The 21,439-nt window shown below is 42.6% G+C and overlaps 1 protein-coding gene across 1 annotated transcript in view; it reads right to left on the bottom strand.

Moving 5' to 3' along the window:
- The window catches only part of PAPPA (pregnancy-associated plasma protein A, pappalysin 1), a 177,914-nt gene that overhangs the window by 140,383 nt on the left and 16,092 nt on the right, over positions 1-21,439 (bottom strand). Inside the window, exon 2 of the mRNA XM_010571012.1 lies at positions 10,493-11,561. Coding sequence (XP_010569314.1) covers positions 10,493-11,561 — 1,069 coding nt within the window. The remainder of the gene's footprint in view (positions 1-10,492; positions 11,562-21,439) is intronic.

The raw sequence follows: 21,439 nt of genomic DNA on the forward strand, positions 1-21,439 counted from the left end.
GATTAAATCCCCTTCTTGGCATATTCATTTTTACTGTGTCTTTCAGTATAATTTTGACATGGAATTTTCCTGGCATAAATCACACAGGTTTCCCTCTTCCCCTCCACACCACGCTGCGTAGCCCTGTGTTTTGGTAAATCTCATCTATTAATAGTTGCCCTCTGTGGCTATAAAAAAATACCTCAGTAGTCAAAAGCCAACCCTTGCTAGGGAACAGCTGTGGATGCTTGAACGCACACAGGATCCGGCATCACACGGCAAAGCCCTTTCTTGGCTCCATGTCAGAGCAAACTGATTAAATAAGGCCATAGTCAAGCTAATGGAAAAGGAGCCCCTTCCCTGCAACAGAGGGAAAGAGAGGCCAACTCCAGCACTAGGCTGGAGAAACATCAGGGTATTTCCATTTTCTCACTGACATTTTCTTTTTCCTTTTTTAACTCAGCACACCCTCCCCCCCCGTGTCTTCCTTGCTCCACCTTTCTGCCAAGTCCCAATAAAATCTTGCACTTAAAGAAATAGGACAAATACGTCATCGCAGCAAGTATCAAAGGTCACGGGGTAAATTTTAAGGTCTAGTCTACTTTTTTTTGTTTGACTGATTTAACTGATTAAAGCATTTCTGCTCTTCCTGTGCTTTCAGCAGCATCCTGGGTAACTCAGGGGAAATTCAAACCAACCAGCTGTGATCTGTATTACAAAGTCAAGGCTGGAAATACAACACAAGGATGTTGATGGGGCCATAATGGAAAGGGTGAAAGTAGAAGAATATTGTCTCCCAGTCAAGTGACAAAGTGCTTTTCTGTGTTACAATGTGAAATACTCAGCTTAGCAGAGGGTACAGGATCCTCTCAGCATTGCAGGGTACCGGTCCCATTGCAGAGGGGCTGGTCGGTGACAAAGTACTTGGCTCCAGGCAGCAGGAATCCTCCCTGGATTTCACTTTGAATTTTCATTAGCAGGAACTGAAGTTCTTGAAAATCCTCAAGAATTGCTGAGTTTCAGGGACTTCCATGCAAAGTGCACAATGCCACAGCCATCGCAAGGGTTGGCAGGGAAACAGTACGGGAGCCTCAAGTCCTCTGGAAACCAGGCTCGGGCTCTCAGCACTTACAGCACACCTGGTCTGAGGCTGCAGGCACTTACAAAGCCAATGCCACATAACTTCAGCACTTTTCAAATTTCCCTAGGGACATTTCACTAAGACAAATTCTCCTTGCAAAGCTGATGGGAATGATTTGAAAAACCAACAGAGCCTTGTGCTAGGGAAACTAACTAGCATAGCTTCTCACTGAAGTCCTCAATTTATTGACATGACAAGGATATAACATGAGAAGCAAATTTATTCCATATTATCTATTGGCAGTATAGCTCAAAAGATGCATTTTGAGGCAGCAGAAAGAATTTTATTCTCCAAAGCCTTGTAATTCAACCCTGCTGAAGCTACCCTCACACAAATCGGTGATGACACATCTTTTCAACGTCTAGGGCCAAAATTATTTTTAAAAGCATTGCAGGTAATTGCCACTGCTGTCATTCCAAACCACTGCTGTTTCCACTATTTTACCATCACTGATGTAACCCAACAAGTGTCAACAGCAAACATGGGCTGCTTCTGCAATTATTGAATTAATGGAAATAATACATTTCACAACACACAGCTCGCACATATCAATGGCCATGACCAGATCTTTAACTAGAATTTACATGAGATGTTCTGTGTTTCCAAGGTTTGTTATATACTACTCAAACATCTGGGTACCTTCTAAAATAATTGGTCTGCAGGGTGCAGATTTTATCGATCTTTTTCACTGGGGTGGATTGGCCACAAGAGTCTTTAAAACAACGGTAGGAAAAGTTTGCTGAACCTAGTTCTCCTGAAGAATTTCAGAAAGATCAAATTAGGCCAAAAACTCTAATCTTGGTTTCAGTGGGGTCCCTTTTTAGCAGGGGTCCCTCTAGCAGGGTTCCTCCTTTAAAAGAAAAAGGAAATTAAAAATGAAAAACAGCACTGGGGAAAAGTTAAGCGTGTACTTCAAACTCACACATGCCAGGAAATTTAGAGTTAAAGGTGAAACTCCACCCTAAAAAGCTCCATACTGGAGATATTTCAGCAAACAAACATAACGTGTTCTGAAATACAAAGACCCAGTAGGGTGCACTAGGTATGGAGTTTCAGCCTTCACTCCAAATTTCCTGGCTTTTTGGAGGTTTATTAGAGTTTCATACCCCAAACATTTAAGTACTCCAAGAATTTTCCTCTGCATAGCTCACCCTGACGCTTTTGGAAGCTGAGAACAAGCACTCTGAAGGTGTAGCCACCCATCCATTATTAATGAACCTGAAAACAATTTCTTGCAAATTTATGTTAATTTGGAGTGCTGAAATTATGTGCAAACTAGGTAGTTTCAGTTGAGTTACCCTGAGAAACTCAAAATTGAAAATCTACTCAGAACAAAACTGAAGGACAGGATTTCATTGACCCCAGCAGAGCACATGCTCCTAATCTTCCTCCACTGTATGTGGGTCCTGTAACTCCACTTCAACCAGGGCTGCAATCAAGCAAACACAGAATTGCTTTTGACAGTAGTGGTTTGTATTCCTGGTCTAAACACTCTGCCATGTTGTGAGGTGGGGATATATCCATCTTACTTCTCAATGCATCTGGCTCTAATGGATGAAAAAGGACTATGGCTATCAGCATCACACCTTTTTACAACACAGCTTTTATGAACACGCCACAAATACTGAAGTGCTTCCAGTGTATCTCAGTAATCCTAAAAGATCTGTTGTGAGGCTCTGCATCATTGCATTTCCTGATAGCTCTAAGGAAATTATTACCAGCAACTCTCTGTAGCCCCTCTGATCACCTATGCTCTTCATCCTTCTCAAAAATGCACACAGAGCAAGTTTTAGGATTGTATGACTATTTCAGTGGGTGTCTTGACATGTAGCTAAGGGAGAAGACATCACACGTACTTTGAAATTGGCCTCGCCAACCACTCTGCACAAGCATATCTTAGTGGTGGACAGGTGCAGAAGCGACGGAACAGCTTCACACTGTCCTGATCCTGGGGTGTTGGAGGGACAATTAATTCCTCTCAGTGCAGTTACGAGAAGATAAACCGAGACATCCACTTCTTGGGTTTCCACTAGCCCCAAACTGGGCAGAGGAGAGAGCCTATACTGAAGGGATGACCTGCCTTGGGAAAAGAAGGAAGACAGAATAGGGAGGAGGCAGACAGGGACTTAAAACATCAGGAACTGGTGCCAAAGAAGTTCAAACAAGGGCCAATAGACACATACTGTGCTTCATGCTGTTGCCTACAGATCTACCTCTACATCCTTTCTCCTTCAGTTTTTTCCAAGACCTCCCTCTTTTCCATCACCTTTCCATTTAGTTAATCCCCTCCTCACTCTGTTCCAACTATCAAATTTAAACATACATACAAACCCAAATCCCCTGACATACAGTCCTCATACCTCTGAAATTCTCCAATAGGCCAACAAACTAAAACGAGAAAGACTACAAAAAAATCACAAGCAAAGATTTCTTGGGAGAAATCTTAATTACTTTTTTTACTGGATCAACTGATTAATTTGGGGGAAAAAAGGACAACTTTTCAAGCTCATAAACCCTTCTTTGTATTATTATTATCTTTTTTCCCTAACACTACTAATTGGCTTAAGAAAAGACATTGGCCCTGCTGCTGAAACCTGCCTTACTTGTAAGCTTCAGCTCTCCCAGCTACATCAAGAACATCATTATCTATCTATTATCTGTTTCTTCTGTTCAGAACTTGCATCTCTTTTCACAGTCTTTCCATCACATCTACTGAGGCTGCAGGCACGAAGGTATTTTTCTACCCCAAAATATAAACTACTTATAGAAACAACTATTTTCTGAGTAATCACACTTTTGGGTTGGCTTTCTCCCCCAGCATTAAGTTCACAGATATTGGGCAAAGGCAGAGCTGCTAGGCCCGTATTCATGCCTGTGCTCACATCGACATTTTCAGCTGAGACTATATAAAGAAAATTCACCTTATCCTTCTCACCCCTTCTCCTGAACCCTGCGAACCCACTATGAGAAGGCACCAGTAATGCCGAGGGTTTGAAGTGTGGCTGCACAGAGCAAACTCCCCCAGGACGTAGCACAAGCCAGCATTGTCTCTTCTGAAAGATTTCTGTACATTTCCACTGGCAGCAATAGTGAAGGGATCGTTAGGAAAAAAAACCCTCAACTGAAGTACTGTTTGCCCAAGTCCAGCAATCCACATGAGAGGCAAAGTCAAACGCATCGTGTTCATGGATGCTGTAAATGGAGCACGGTGGAGGTGGCTGCTCTGTATTTCCCCAAGGGGCAGCTATTGCTTGCAAGAATTGGACTTAAATTCCTACCAGAAAAGTCTGAAGGATAGAACGGGAATTGCAAATGTAAGTATTGCACCTGGTTAAGCTTGCCACAGAAATAGCCTGTGCTTTGCATCTTTCCCTGTGTGCAAGGTGCAACCTCCTGAATTTACAGAAGGTTTCAGTTGCCACTAATTAAAAACACAAAGGGCACCTCACACCCACTACTGAAGAGAGGTTGTACACAAATAGATTTGGGAGAAAAACAGATTAATGTAAAGCTCCACAGAACTTGAAAGAGGCATGTTGGATGTGATCAAACTGTGGGTCAGTCTGTGAGACAGTATAACGTGAATTGATCAGCAAAGAGAATAAAACAGCTTATATACATTGCTACTTTTCAGAACACAGGAAAGGATGAGCTCCACCTTGTTTGCTTAAACAGAGGCTGGTAAGGGGTTGCTGGAGAGCATCCGCAGGGCAACTGGCCCTGGAGGATGCAGTGCTGCAGAGCAGTGAGGGGCAAATTCAGTCCTTGCTAAATCTGCAGACTCTGCGCTTGCAAATCTTCCATGTGGCGTTCCAGAGCCAGAGCCAAATGGGTCTGCATTAGCACTGGAGAGTATAATAATACTTTAATCTATTGTCTCCCATAAGGATTCTTAATGATCTCTGATAGTTTAGTCCACAGATTTTATAGGCTGTCTTCATTCCAAGCATCATGCAGTTTGACCAGACAGTGATCTTTTTACATAATGGATAACGTCCACGAAAGAAACCATGAGTCCTATGAGTGCTGGGGAAAAAATGTTTCTTCAAAAAAACTGTTGGAAAAGATGACTGTGGGTCAAGCTAAATCAAGCAGACTCCTACTGTTTCTAGGGTGTGCAATCGTACACGTAGAAATAGTTTCTTTAGTACTGAAGTCCTGTCTGTATCAGAATTCAACACTAGACTTATAAATGTCAGTTGCTAGCACAGGAACAGATGCAACTCCTCCCAGCTGATTAACATCCCTGACATCTGGAATAGAGGACAGAATAAACAGAGAGAACAGAGGATTTCCTGTTGGGACTTGGCTTTTGGGTGACAACTATGAAGATACAGCAACTCAACTGTCCTTGAGAGTATTACCTCTCCACCTTCTAAACAGCCCTGGGGCTGGTAATTAAAGAACTGGACATTTAACATTGAATCCCTAGACAAAAACTCAGGTATTTGCTATATGTCTGTCTGACACCTGTGTGAATGCAGGAATCCTTGATGTCAAAAGCTGCACAATGGTCTCTTGGAGGCAGGGGATTAAGTTCTCAAGCTTCCTGAATTGAAGAGCTTTGATGAATTTCTTCTGTTCTTTTTAGCGTTTAGGATTATGTAGAAATTAGTCCTTTATTGGGAATCAAGGAATAGTTCTTAGAACTCTTCTAGCTCCTAGAAAAGGGCATTAAGTATGCCTCCCTCCTCCAGCGTAAGTTGCCCATATTTTGCAAAGAAGCCTCATGAAAAGATTTCCAGTGGGAGAGAAGGAAAAAGAGATAGGAAGCTGATCTGATCAGAAACTCCATGGAGGAGCCCTGAAGTGCAGCCACAGCTCAGTTATCTGTACAAGGTTGACCTAGGCTGTGGATTAGCCAGCCACCTCCTTCTTCTAATGCTACTGCTGCGGTCCACATGGCATAGCACGGTGTGTTCTTCAGACAAGGCTCTGCCATATCCATTGCTGTTCAAAACCACCATGGAAATCTCTGCAAGTTGTTCAAACATGTATTCAGAGTCTAATTTACATATGCCTGGAACGTGCCGATGCCCTTAGTCTTGAGCGAGCTGACGTGACGCAACGCTAAGCTTTGCTGAACTGCACGATGCAAGTGTTGGAAAAGGCCACAGAAAAGGGTGGGATCAGCAGGGCACTGGACTCCAGCTCTTTGGTTCAGTGTCACCCTGAGTCTGCAGGTAGGTGCTGCAAATAGACTCCAGAGCTTGTACAGCTCATCCCTGCCCCTTGTTTAGGCAAAGCAGAAGGGCTGCGGCAGCCTTCAGGGCACACATGTGGATGTTGAGAAGGCCCGTCCCCAGGGTCAGTTATTCTGAGGGGATTTCCAGCAAGTATTCAGTAGATTTGAGGGAGTTTGAAGAGACTCCAGTAGCTTTTACTGTTTCAGGAATTTCATCAGCGTTTTCCTAAGAAGGCATCAAGGGGAATGCTTTCTTATCTGTCCATGCGATCCTGTGGTGAAGCCTGATGTGCAAGCCCAATATTACATAAAAGGAACAGCTCAATTAACCATAGTATGGTGCAAGAATTTGCCACATCAAATGGCACTTACAGGGCACGATTTCCTATGATCCCTTGCTGTTTGTTTCAAGTTTTTTGAAAAGGAGCCATGGTAGGTGTCATGAGCTCAAAGTCTTCCCTATTTTGTAACCAGTAATATCCCAAATAACACAAGGAATGTGTCTTTCTGGCAAGCATGTTTATCCTTGCTCTTTCCCTTTGTATTGGGCCAGACTGTACAATCTTAGCATGTTCTAATTTCCCAGAATTGCAGAAATAAAGAAAAGCTGAACAATATTTGCAAATCTCGTGCTGGGACTAAATACATTTTGTCCCACTCTCATGAAATTAGTAAAAAGAAGCGAGGCAGATATTCTTGGATAAAGCCTGCTGTGTGGCTAATGATAACCAGTCCTTTGTTTTTTCCCCATAGGCTATTAAAAACAAGGAGAGATGATCTAGTTGGTACCACAATGTTTACAGCTTTTCTGCTGAGCAGCTCTGAAAGCGGAGTCCTCATCCATCAGTGCTGTCGCTCTGAACTGTCCCTCTGGCAAACTTCTTTACAGATATGTCACTGTACTTAAATCTCTATGCACCAACATCCCCACTACCTGACTGCGGCACAGAATCTCAGCTGTCTGGAAAAAAATATATTTGGAGAGGTGCCAGAAAAAGAGGTTGGAAACAACAACAAAAAAAACCCAGCTCTGCTGCTGGGATCAGCTCTCTAGTCACCATAGTTGCATCACAACAGTGACTGAAGGACACCATTAAAGTACCCGATCACTTTGTCCAAGGTGCCAAAAGGATCACAAGAAATGTATAATGCAGATCGGAGGTGTCTTGAAATTGTTCCAGTGATATCACATCTGTGATTGCACTTAGTCAAGAAGCATCCACAGTGTTTTTTGCAGCATGACTCATAGCAACTTTGTCCCAGGGTGGAGGCTTGATGGACTGGGACTGAGACAATCAGAAGAAGAAAAGTGACTGGAAACAGATACATCTTCTTTTGGGGATGAGGAAGCACTGAAGAGGGTTCCTGTTTGTAACAGCATTAATCAAGCATTAGCACTTTTTGGTTGGTTCCAAAGGACAAAAGTATTTCAGGAATAAACTCTGCATGGTGAACAGCTGGCTGCAACCGCTGACACTAAGGATGTAGAAGGAACAAAACCCAGTAGCGTCTGAAGGCCCCCCCCCAATACCAAGGAAGGCTGTGAAGAGCCCTTACGGCACAAAGCTCAGGAACTTTTTATTGGTACCATCTCATCTTTTTGTCCCCCTTTCCTCACCAGACTGAAGGCTCTTTTCCCTTTCTTCTGCTATTGTTAGACTGAACTTTGGCAGAGGAAATACCTGGAATTAGATGTGAGCTCTCAGTGGCTGTGGAGTTGTCTTCATTGATGTGGTGCAAGGCCTGCACTAGAGGGGACTGAGGAGTCTTTGCCAATGAAAGTGATGACAAGAGGGGCTGGTGATGCAAAATGGGCCCAGATGGTGCCAACTGAGTCACAAATTTTGACTGAGTCACTAATTGGCATGGAAATCTCTCTCAGGGGATGATGCTGAGGGCAATACCAAAGCCAAACATAGGGTTTGAATCTTCACCCTTTTAGTCAATGAAGGCTTTGCTGCCAAAGCCACTGCCCTAAACCTGTATTTGTTAGCCTAAATATTCAAAGCAGTGTTCAGCCTTACAAACCTCATTGATAAGTCCACAGACCTAATTGCTCTATTTTGCCATACTGAGTGCAAACACCCATCATAGTGGTGGGTATGAGCTCAGCCTAAGCACAGCAGCCACCAAATAAAGGCTCCAGAGAGATGGAATATCTTCCACTGCCCTTCTTGGTTTCATTGCCAATGATCAATGCTGCGTTGCAATGTCTCTGCAAAGACAAATAAATGAAATCTAACTGTTGCAGAAGAAAATCTTTGGAGGATCTATGGATTTTCCCAGGCTCTACACTGTGGAAGAGGACCTTCAGGCCTCCCCCACTGACTTCAGTGTGTCAGTGCTTCTCAAGCCAAAATGAACACGTAGAAGTTCTGTGAGCTCAATACCATGAAATGCAAATCTTCCAGACAAGTTCAGCAAGGTAGTTGTCTTCAAAAGGAACATACAACTGCGTACGAAAAGCAACTATGCTGTGTTAAGGTAACTTCAGATTTTGGAAATAAATTTCTTGCTCGGGCTTGTGCAAGTACAATCTGTGCAGCAAAAAGTCTTCATTTGAAATAGAAACATCTCTGCACGTCAGAATAACATTAAAGCACAGTCTTAAATCTGTCAACTAAAATTTACAAGGCTTTTCTTGTTTCATTTTGTATGGGTATTATGCTGGTCACAGAACAAGTGATAAAAGGGTACTATCAGATTAAAAATAATGTATTTTTCTAAAAATTGTCGTAGCTGTTATAACTAACACCTCGAGTTCTCAGAACTACGGTGTTAAAACAATCCAATTTGCATTATGCCTTTGATGATATTTCCTTAGTTATGTTCCTCTCCAATGGAACAGTATTAAAAGACTAGTATTTTTCCCTTCGATATTTTCAATCATTAGTATTTAAAGTATTTCCTCATTTGAGCTTTGTTCACTGGTAACTGACTGAAGTCAAGCTGAGCTATAAGGATTTTTTAAAAAACCACCTCACTGGAGTTTAAAAAAAAAACAAAACAAAAACAAACTGGAAAGGAAGCATTTCTTTGCAGCTTCATTATGTGTATTTAAAGCTCCAGTAGAGCTGATAATGTTATTTAAAAACTTCTCTCTACTAGGGAAGTTACAAATATAGCCTGAATTGCTATAATGGAAAGGACTCCAGAATAGCTCATACTTTCCTTCTTAGCCTGAACTTTAGTGTTGACAACACAGGGTGTTCTGACCATCTAGAGGTTTTCTCCCATGATTTCATGAATTACCCTAAAAACCTGTAACATGGGATACAGACAACAGAATTTCAGCTTTAACCTTCATCTTCTGTGTGTTTATACTTCTAACTCATTCACAGGGAACACATCTGAAGTTGACCAAAAGCAAGTTGGAGTAATTGTAACTATGTGGTACTCAACTGATGCACGTTATTCAAGCATGCCCCTCTTCAACCTACAACATAAGGAAGCCTTTAGCTGAGGACCTTAGGATTTTATAAACTTACATCCACCAAACAAAAGTTGCCCTGCCATATGCAATGAAGTGGCATTACTCCCATTTTCATATATATAAAAAGGGGTGCAGAAAAGTTCAATTACCCATCCAATGTGTACAACAGCACTGCCAGGAACCTGGTACTCGCCTCCCTCCTCATAACCCACAGACTCAGCTGCACCTCCACAGCAGTGCTTACAGAAAGCTGTACTCATAGCATTAAGAAAACAGAATAACCTACCTACCTTCAAAGAAGTCCTACAGAATTAAAGTCTACCTAAGAGTATTTATGTTCCGTTCCATGCCTGAGGGGCTTTTCCCTCTCCAAATACATGTGAGCTTTCTACGACACCCAATCCCCACTCCTAAGAGTCTGTAGTTAAAATAACCTGTGCAATGCTACAATATACTGTTCATAACCAACAACTAATGGGTCTCCCAAAGTTGGCTGCTTTGGTCTTTAGCACTACCTTTCTTTAACCTAGATGGAGAAAACCAGTTCAATGGTAAGACGCTGTTGAGACCATTACTGAGATTGCATTTGGATAACTGCAATGTGAACCAAATACTAAGAAAAAAATAAATTAATTACAAACTCCAAAGCCCGTAATGGCAACAGCACAAGGGTTCAACAGCCAGCAGGCTGATCAATACCTAGACAGATATTCATTAATATGATCATAAAAAGCTTGTTTAAGCAATTGCCTACCTGTAAGGAGAATATGGGTCAAAGCACGTCTTGGTGACTTCTGTTATCTCTGGGTTACAGCATTCCCCACCATCAAAGTTGTACCTCTCATAATTACAATCCATGTCACACACACCATTCTGCTTCTTCTTGTTGAAGAGCGTGTGGCGTACATGTCGACAGTCTCCGCCATCGTACCCAGTCAAGGTGTGGTTGCACTCAGGATCACAGTTCTCGTCCCCAATCTTGCTGATATCACAGTTGGCCAAGATGAGTCGGTGGCGAAGGGAAGAGTTCTTCACCTCCAGCACCTCCAGCTCCCAGGTGATGTTGTAGCGGCTGAAAGCCTCATTTAAATGCTGATGCTGGAACTCAATCTGCTGCCGGCTGACGGTGGGGTTCTGGTGCTTGTCATCATAGAGATTTACCACACGGTAACGAACGATTTTGTTGCGGCGGAAGCTGGGGAGCTTGTTGTAGCTGGCGATTACGTCTGTGTTGTCACAGACTGTCTGTCCACAGAGAGGAGGGTCTAGGCTGGTATCCAGCAAATAGCCATGATGATAGCTGAACTTGCTCTGAGGACTGCTGCCATCCTTCATGGGAGACCAGGTGTTTTTCACATTCAGTAAACTGTCTTGAAGAACTAGCTGAGGTAGAGGCGTATCTTGTCTGTGAATTGCCTGGCCCATGTCCAACAAGATCTCCTTCTGAGACCGGGCTGTTCTCCAGAGGCTGAAGTGCTCTACGTAACCCCGATAGTTCTGGTTCAGGGCATTTCCTCCAACCATGAGCACCTTGCACTTCAAGGTCAGAAGACTGAAGATGCTGCCCACTTGCTCTCCACTTGTGGCCACCTGGGCACCATTCACATAGAGTTTCATCAGGTGCCCATCATACGTGGCAGCCAGATGCACCCACTGGTTGGGGAGGTAGCTGCGATGTGCTGCAATGGTGGTTACTTTGCGAGCACGGTCCGTCTTCAGAGAGAAGAAATAGCGGGGGTCTCTATTCCCCTGGTCACTGACGGTGTTAATCCCCAGGACCCATCCTCGGTCACGGGACGTGTAAGAACATTTGTCATATAGTCCTATGTGCCCCCAAAAAAGAAATATGAATAAATAAGGATGACAGAATAAAGAAATTAGTCTTGAAATTGTATAAATATATCTCTTTCTATGTATATACACACACTCACCTACATATGTTAGAAAGTTAGTGTACAAGAAAGACATTAAATCATCTAGTGCATGATTGTGGGAGGTCACGTTAAGACTTGCTATTAAAGGTCAAGATTTGCCAGTGGCATGTACAAATGGGATTCCCCTTTCCTGACCAAAGACTAAAACTCTTTTGCAAATTCCTATCAGCAAAACGCTGTACTGTGCATTTGGTTCTTACCTGCACTCAAGTCATACATCATTGGTTGAAAATAAGAACACTCTTGAAAAGCAGTCCTTGTTGATCTCATACCTCATACTCCTGAACCCTGTATCTAATAAGGTCCAGAGGAGAAATAAGTATAAAATTTAAGTACTGCACAGTTTGAGAAACACTGAGCAGCTGCAATAATCTCAATAGGTTCAAGCACCCAAATCCTACAGAGAGTGAACGGGATGTGTTCAGGCTACCTTCAAATTCATACCCAATAAAAACTAGTACGGAAATGGCATACAGTGGTATGCTGGATGTGTTGAGCAGAGTATATACCACAGCAGCAAAGGGCAAGAAACATGTACGGATGGACACACACATTCAGAAAGATTCCTGCCCCCTCACACACACACTTACTAACAATTTGGTGCACCACAGGGAATATATGCTAATAATTTCTCTCATAGACAAAGTGTGGATCCACATCTAAAGCTGTCTCAACCAGTCTTCAGACAGCTCCAGGCAGTGGGAAGAGCCCACTCCTTCTCAGTTTGGGACATGGGGTTTGGCAAGTTAAATACATACATTTCCATCTTTCAGTTCTGAAAGGCCAGGGGCTGCAGGGACACCCCTCAACTGAAAAAATAATCGTTAGAGCCTTCAGCACCAAGTGGCCTTTCTACTATCAGCACATCGGAAACAATCCTTCCCCAAGCCTCCACTTCCAAAAGCCTAAACAAAAATCATAAATCTCTGACAGTTCAGTCCTCATGAAAAGACTAAATATCCCCTTACCTCACCCCTGCACCCTAACCCTCCCAGCACTACAACCAAATAACATCTTCTGCTTCTAAGTTGCTCAACAGCCATCTGTTAACAATCACTCATTAACAGTGTGGTCTTGTCTAGTATCAACAGAGCAAAGGTTACAGGAGCATTCACTGTATTTTTCCTCCCCTCTCCCAGCACCCACCTTTCCCCCTCTCCTCACACCCTTCCCCTCTCCTCCTCCTCCCCCTGTAAAAAAAAGTCTTCTAATGGGAAAGTTAAAAAAATTTAAACAGGCCTTTTTTCTGCACACTGGTATTTTGCTAGGGACTCTGAGCTCCCCCTTTTCCTGTTTCCTTTGGAAGAGAGATCCCAGGGTTCGGAAGGTAATGTGTTTATTCATCTGTAGGGCGCACTCAGTTCAAAACCTTTTTGAGACCAGCTTCTAGTTTATACTGCTACTTCTGATCACAAGAAAGGAGAGAAGAAGAACCAGGGAAGGAAAAAACAAATATGCTAAAAAAAATTACATTTGCTGGGATGGGTATCTACCCGAGAAATTCATGATATGAAAGCCAAAGCTACCAATGACCCTCTGGCATCTGTTTTTTAAGTGTTTTTTTATTTTTCTATATGGAATAAATACTTTCACAAAGCATTCATTTTCAGATGTACGAAAGCCCATAAACGCCTGCATTTTTATGAATCTCAAATGAAGGTATTGTCCAATGATAGTGGGTGGATAATACTGCAATGAATGAGAAGACAGCTGGCAAGACAAGTCCCTCTTCCAAACAAGTCATAAAAAAATAAGTTATAAAAATCTCAACTTATTGTAATAAGACTATTAGAGCTGGTCAGACATTTTGCAAGAGAGTTTTTGCCTGCCAAGAAATGCCAACATGGTGAGAGCAGAAAAAGCGATGCAGAAATAGGCTGGTCCCAACAAATCTCACTGAGAAGCTGCAGGTCTTCAACACGGCCAGGGGAAGCCCAGGGACCCCCTCGGCTGTTTTGACTGCAAGCACAGAAGGTTAACCCATCCCAGACATGCTCCCCAACATCTCCTGCCACGTTTGCCACCCAGCAACCGAATTCTCCAGGCCTGCAGACCACAGGGCAGCTGCACACACAATAGCTGCTCCACCTGTTTCTTAAGGCATCCAAGATCCCTGCTGTTGGACAGACGGCTGAAAGTCCTGGAACAGGCTTCTGGGGTCTCCAACTCTGGGGAAGTCCACCACACAGTCTTTAAGGGTCAAGGTTTTTGGCTTTTTGTTTTGACCAGGGCTGGAAATATTCCCCCAAAGAATGAATAAATTATTGTGGAATGGAAATTCAGTTTCCCAGCCAGCATTAAAGAACATCTTCCTCTCTCTCTGAAGTGCTGCATGATACTAGTGATTGACCTCAGCTGAACAGATGGAGCTGCTGGAGGAATACTACAGAATAGTAGCAATCCTCCCTTGCCTTTGAGCATTTAAACCCTGATGTGATGCAACGTGTCTTGAGTTTGGCTCAAACAGCTGCCATCAATTCAAGATTTACAGGGAGCCAAAGGAGGGCAGAAAAAGAAAAAAAACAGCGACAATAGGGACACCACTGAACATGCCAGTATGAAAGCTGCTGAACTAAAACAGTCTACTATTCCGGTTCCTTACATTTTCTAGTTTAGGGCAAAGGTCATTACTGAATCCATATGCCACGTACAGTATTCTTTTCTCAAACTTTTACTATTACAGACATCCAACTCTTGATGAAAAGATGGACTGAACACAATCCCTTCTGCAGCAAGACTTGTTTTATTCTTAACAGAAAGGAAAAAGAGTAACAAAAGGGATAAGAAACCCACACTCCCCATAACTTGCAAAGTCGTACCAGTTCTTTATGACCTCCTTTTGCCTGTATGCTGTACCTACTTTCCCAATCCTTCACTTACTTTTGGCTTTAGACTAAGAATCCTCCGGCTAAGGGAGTGTCACTTTTCCGTTTTGTCCCCAGCACAATGAAACTAATTTCAGCTGGGACTTTGGATGTCATAATAAAAGAATTTATTACTTCTTCTATGACAACTAATAAGGGCAAAGTCATTGGAAGAGGGACATGTGAAATAATTGCCAGAACTTCTGAAAACTGAATAATTTGATGTTTTCACAATTTATTTCAATTCAGTAAAAGGTTCCATAGCCATGAGTTATTTCTCAGACATAATTAAGAACATTTTAAACAAGAGGCCTCTTTTACCCCAAACAAGGCTGGTTTTGAGCAAAATCACCCCTTACAATGGTTGACACTCTGAATTTCAAAATTCAGCTGTGACCACAACCAACATTTACATGAAAAACATACAGAGTTTAGATTCTCATTTACACTGAGAATTCTTTACAATAATGTGGTAAAGGACATTTTTAGCTACTTAATATCCCTTTACAAACCAAGAGTGGTGTAAAGAGGCCTCATGGTAAATGAGACTCAAGCCAATGACTGCAAAACCACAATTTGGCGAATATGCCTGGAGTTTCTGAGCCAAGAAATGGTGCGAAATAAAACTGATGTTTGTTTTCCCCACAGCAATTAGATTAAAAAAATATGTACAAGTTTCATACAGCAGCAAACAGTTTTCCTCACTTCTGCTTGCCCTGAGTTGCTAGAAAGGGATGGAGCTACAGCTGAGAAGAATACTGACAGCCCTTCTAACTCCTTAGTCTGAATGATTTTTCCCCTGTAAAGCTTCTGTTCCTGAAACCCAAGGGATTAAAACAGAATTTTATCTTTTATTAAAAAAAAGAAGAGGTACTAGTTCAGCTTTCCAGTAAGAGGCATTGGTAACCTTCCTTCCCCACAAAGGAGTGAGTCACTTTTCAGACAACTCCAGACAAGTGCATGAACAGAGTAAGATGCCATGTTCCTGCATGCTTGGCCAGAGACAGACTTTGATGGCCCACGAGGCTCCTTCCAGTCCCATGGTGCTTGTCCCTTATAGGAAAAGTAAATTCCTAGGCATCAAAAGAGCAGGGAAAGCTAGGAAATTAAACTCCAAAGGCCGAAAGCCAAAAGCCAAACATGGAAAATCAGAAATACAATCTCTCCCATTTTTTTACCAATTAAATCTCAGTTCTCTGGCTACTGACCCACAACCGCTCCAGTATACAGCTGTCCATCTGACCTCTTCCAGGAGGCCCTAACAAAGGCCAGTGTCTGACTTACATCCCAGTTTGTTTTCAGGACTTCGCTGGGGACTTAAATAGAGCCACATCCTTGCGTGGGCCCTGGTGCAGTGGACAGGATTTGGCAGCACGAGCACAGCATGTAGCATCAGCTGCTGAACTTCTGGAAGAAAGTCCGGGGTGAGGACACAAGGCATTGCTGTAACCAAGCTCACGGTGCTGAGATTGGAGCAGATGTTTATCGGCAGCAGCCACAGAGAAACGGGAACTCACAGCTAGAGGCTGTGGCTGCTAGAGTCGTAAGTAGCACTCTGTGGGCAGAGTTTGAAAGAAGAGAGGCTGAAGTAGCCCATGCAAGCTGCTGTAATCCACTTTAATATTATCAATAACAGCCTCCAGGCCTCCCTCCCTCACTTCAGTGCTGTTTCTTGCGTCTTGCTAACAGCAATCTTCCCGGTAATCTGCCCAGCCATAGAATTACCTAGGAATTTAATTCTTTATGCAGAAAAAGTTTCCCCACTTTGCTGAGCAATGGGAAGCAGAAAAAAAAGAAGAAGAAAAAAAAAAAAAAGACTTGTTATGCTTTCCTTTCCAGGAGCTGAGAGGCTGGGGGAAGGGGAAGAAGAAGGAGGTCAGTTTGACTTTGAACACATCAGGTGTGCTGTGGAGCCCGTCACAGCCGTGCAAGGCAGAACGGAAAACAGTGCCCTGCACTTCTGAAAGTTGGCCGTGCCTGTTTTGCTGGGAGACTCCAACCAGAGGTGACAGGACTCAGTTATGAAAGGGGAATTTAGGTCAACAATCAAAGCTGCAGTCAGGGGGCCCAAGAACAGGGAGCTAAAGGTTGAGGCTGTTTTTTTCTTTAGCATGCTTTAATCGTTTAGTATCAAAGCACAGAGGAACGCTTGAAAGAGCAAATATTCTACAGGAACCTATAGAAAGCTTTTATCTGTCCAGAGGAAAATAATTAAAACCGACAGATTTGGGTTAAGTATCCCCATGTTCCATGCAATTGGATAAGTCAGCGAAGATCCACTGGAGCAGTTCTTGAGTTCTGCACTGGATATTTCATGGTGTGACGTTGAACCCAATATAGTTTTACAAAGGGGAGAAATAATCTCTCCTTTCCTTCACCATGCTTCCCCCAGCCCCCACTTCCTTCCACAATAGTTAAATAATTCAAAGTCCAGAGTACTTAAGGCAACATCTCTGTCTACACCATTTCCAACACAGCTAAGAGGCCTTCTGAGGTCACCCCCTGAGACGAGGAGTGGCTCAAGCAAACCACCTGAGACTTGCTCAGGTGGCAACATACTACTTAAGCGAACAAAAAGGGGATGTTTGCTGCTGCTATCAATCTAGCTGAATTTGCACCAGATATTATCACTTACAAGCTATGCAGTAGGATTCAGATCTGAGACAGGACAGAGTTCTTTTTGTTTTGACATGAAAGACAAGATCTTCATCATGTAGAAATACAGAGTCTAATACAGCTATGCCTATTTAACATGGAGAATATGGCCCAAGGCTCTTTTCAGTATCAAAATCTTTATATCATTGCCATTTAGCATTAAATTAAGCATATATTCTGTACTGTTTCTGAAATTCCCAGTCATTCGTACGCTCAATGAGATACCTTGAAGCCTGAAAACAGGGAGTTGAGAACGGCTAAAACAGCAAAACATGAATTTGTAGTGGCTGGGTAGTTATGAACATTACCTAAATCCTTCCCTTCTGATAACAAAATCATGTAGGCTGCAACAGAGCAGCCACTGGCATGGACAATCATATTAGTGACACTTCACTGAGCTTATTGTGAGAATATACCCGCTAACAGTATATAAGAGCTTACTGCAAATAGATCTGGTAGGCTGGGGTTAGTGAGAAATTATTAGATTGTGAGGATTTTGAGGTGTAAGTGAACACACAACACTGCATAACCAGATGGCACAGAGGAGCGAGCTTCAGTCCTTGCAGTATTTTAACAGGGTCATCTTTGGACTGGATATTGCTTTTGCAAGGGCTCCTTTGTATACAGTATCAGCATAAACAAGTGTTAGTGGGAAGGTTGGCCTCTTATCTAGATCTCCCTAAGCATTTCACAATAAAGCTGCAGAACCAGTGGAGACTGGTACTTGGTTAACAAACTGTGGCTGTTTATGATCTAATAACTAGGTTTAGGGGGGGCTTTTAGATGGATAGCAAAAAGCACATCCTTCGCGAGGGTCAAACTTCAGTCCCTGCTATAAAGTCTGGGACGATGGGAACATTCCAGAGAACAAGGGTAAGGATTTTCTAATATCTGCATAACCATTTATTTCTTCTGCCTTGTTCTCAGAAACAACTGAATATTTTTGGTTGAAGCTTGGAAAATCAGTATGTGTCCATATTATTAGAGATGATCATAACATATGCAGACATAGGAACAGTATTAAGGTAGTATAGGCAGGCTTTGTTTGGATACTACTAAACTTAAAGTCATAAACTCTGCAGCCATCAGCATATTCCTTCAGAGAACCTCTGACGTATGTCATAAATATGGGAAGCTTTGCATCAGGCTTGATTCAGACAAGAATTCAGGTTGGTGGCTGCCAGTTTTAGGCACTCCGGTGTGGCCCACTGATAATAAAGCAGAGTTCGGTGTTTATGAAAACCCAGATATCCTTCAAATATAGGGAATGGAAAGCCCTCAATAAGTTTGTTGGTTTGGCTCAAAGGGACCTTAACGCATCTCTCAACTTCCAAGCTTATCTATGCTCACCGATCAGCAGAACCAGGTTACGAATTAACCATCCTATTGTAGCTGAGGCAGTGTATTCACCTTCAGAGAAATCCAGCATTAACACCATTCTCACTTTAAAAGCAGGTGTTGCAAAACACACAGATACATATCAAGAGGCATGCAGAAAATCATTCATCTTTCACAGAAGCATGCGCAACACGCACAAAACCGGACGCACACACAAACCTACGGAAAAGGACATAAATACAATGGCATACCGGCAGAAGGGTCACTCTACATACAGATGAACATACCCAGCAACACACTTGGTGGAACACACATTACTTCTGCTTCCACATCTCCTCCTCCTCCCTGCACTATTAGCCAAACACTGATTAGCTATCAAAGCTCTACAGAGAAATTTACTCTTGTGCATGCTAACACAGAGTGGCTTTCCTCCCTTTTGTAAGAGTTAATGCTTGAGAGCAAACACAGAGAGTATCTTCTATGGAAGGAACAGACACGTAAGTACCATAACTTCCAGGCAATCTAAATGATAAAGTGGTATTTCTGGGCTCCTTTTAGAAAACAGCAGAGAGAATTGATCATAAACTGGGTCAAGATAGGTCAGCATACCTCAGAGCAGATCAGATGGCCAGAGCATCCCAGGAGGAAACGTTCTCCTGGAAGGATTATTAGGGGCACATCTGTGCCATCAGATGACCGTGCACAATACCCATCAGCTCACTGGGAGTTCAATATGGCATTTCCTTTCAAAATGTGCTTTGTGCCTGACAAGCACTGCAAGTCAATCAGATGCAGCAGCGGCCAAGCCTGTAGTTGTGCTGGAAAAACGCCCGACATGCTGCCCTATGGAACCCCCTCAATGGCCAGAAATGTGGAGCAGTGAGAAGTGGAGGTCTGCACATGAAATTGCTTGTGGTGCTGATCAAAATACACAACCAGGACTGAAGGGGGGACAACAACACAGCTTGTTTTGCTTTTTAGAATTCCCTTGTCTCTGACCTTTACAGCAGCTTTAGGGCAGCACTGGAACCAGCTGAGCAGTTACTACTCCCAGCTGCAGAGAGAAGAGCTTTTACACCATTGCACAATGCATGTGTGTTTGTGGGGGGGAGGTTAGGGCTAGAGAACAAAGAAGGAAATCTAGTGGCACCTAAATCAAACATTATGATCAATGAGGGAGTGGGAAGAGGACCTGGGGAGCAGGGACAACCTTACAACCTTTCCAGGATCAGACAGATGGCCAACATCCACATAATTACAAAACCAAAACAAAAACAAAAAATTCCATGAATGCAAACTAGGGCACCCTGCAAGGAGACTGTAAAAATCACATCATGATAGCTTAGACTTGTTTTGTAATTGAGGGGCATTTCCACATGAAACAGTTCTAGTTATTTAATTGGATTTTGAGAACATTCTTGGGCAGATACTTTGTGAGTGCAAAACTGAGTAGTTCCAGTGCATTTACACCGATTTATACCACACAAATTCTGCCTCTGTGAGAATTAAATATCTTATTGTAAAAATATCTTAGATCTTATCCAGACTCAAATATCTCATTGCATCTGGCTTTCCCATATGACTGCATCTTTCTTGTACTAATAGAAAAAACCAAGGAATTTACCAACCTTGAAAGAAATGTCTCCAATGCAATACACAGAACAGCATGCAATAACAGCAGGCAGAACGGAGCTGATTGTGCCTGTTTTCTGCTGTCACTTTTGAAAGGGATCCGGGCCTTCTCTAATCATGACTATTTCATGCCTCAAATTCCCCGCTCCATACTTGCATACAACTTCCAAACCCATACACAAACCACAGAGATATTTCTGCTTTCTAGGAAACATCCTGCTGAAAAAACCTGCTTCTCTAACATGATATAACTATTATAGCATGCATTCCAGATAGGCTGTAGTCACCACATACTAACCTAAGTATATAATTTTAGAGCTCTATTCTTCTGCTCAGTTTGAATCCAATTTCATTTGTTTTGGTATGATTTTCCTCCTGGAAATACCTGAGCCTGTATTTCTGCTCTACAAATATCAGTGATCAGTAGATCTGTGAGCACAAATGAATAGGCATCTAACAGAAAATTCTCACACAGATACTCACGGTGTCTTAGAAGTGCATAGAAACAAATTCACACCTATTAAACCAAAGGCTGTAGCTGAAAATTCAGCCTTTAGTTCTTAAAGGACAAGATAGGACAGCGATGGGCAAACCTCCAAAAGGTCATAATTCTACTTCGCTTTCCATAAGCGTTGCCAAAGTCAAATGCTTCTCAAAAGTAATTGACCTTCTCAAGTCTGCAGAACTGGGAGAAAAATGTAAAAGAAACAAGCTACCTTGGAAGATTTTTGGCAATTCTTGTGTTTAGCTGAGCAGCAGGAAATATCGTATGTCCAGCCTTTCTTATGTTATTTCAGCCCTTCCACTTCTGGTTAAATTTGGAACCAAAGAAATGAAGACTAACAAAATAGCATGTACGCGTACTACCTTCTCTGTGCATAGGCCTATACGTACATGCGCACATGGGTTTGAGGGAGCAGACAGGGGCATTCTGAGCACTTAGCTTAAATGTGAATTTTGAGGAACGGTCTCCAGCTGGGGATGGCTCAAATGAAATGAAATCCTGTCTCAGAACACTAATTACTTTCGATAGGTCTTTGGTCTGTATTTTCTGTTTGCAACACAAAGTCACAGGAATAGGTCATTTCAGCATACAGCCTACACAGCCTTCTGGACTGCTGTTCTGCCCTGAGACTGTGAGACAGACCACCCAGCAAGGAGATGACAAGTAAAAGTCACCCCAAGTTTATTCTCTGCTTTCTCATTCACTTCTTTATTTTCAACGGATGTCTGCTGTGTTAGCTTCACAGTCCTGACATTGTCAGTGCTCCAGCTTCC

The sequence above is a fragment of the Haliaeetus leucocephalus genome, unplaced genomic scaffold (genome assembly GCF_000737465.1).
Source record: "Haliaeetus leucocephalus isolate CR32 unplaced genomic scaffold, Haliaeetus_leucocephalus-4.0 Scaffold306, whole genome shotgun sequence".
Lineage (NCBI taxonomy): Eukaryota > Metazoa > Chordata > Aves > Accipitriformes > Accipitridae > Haliaeetus > Haliaeetus leucocephalus.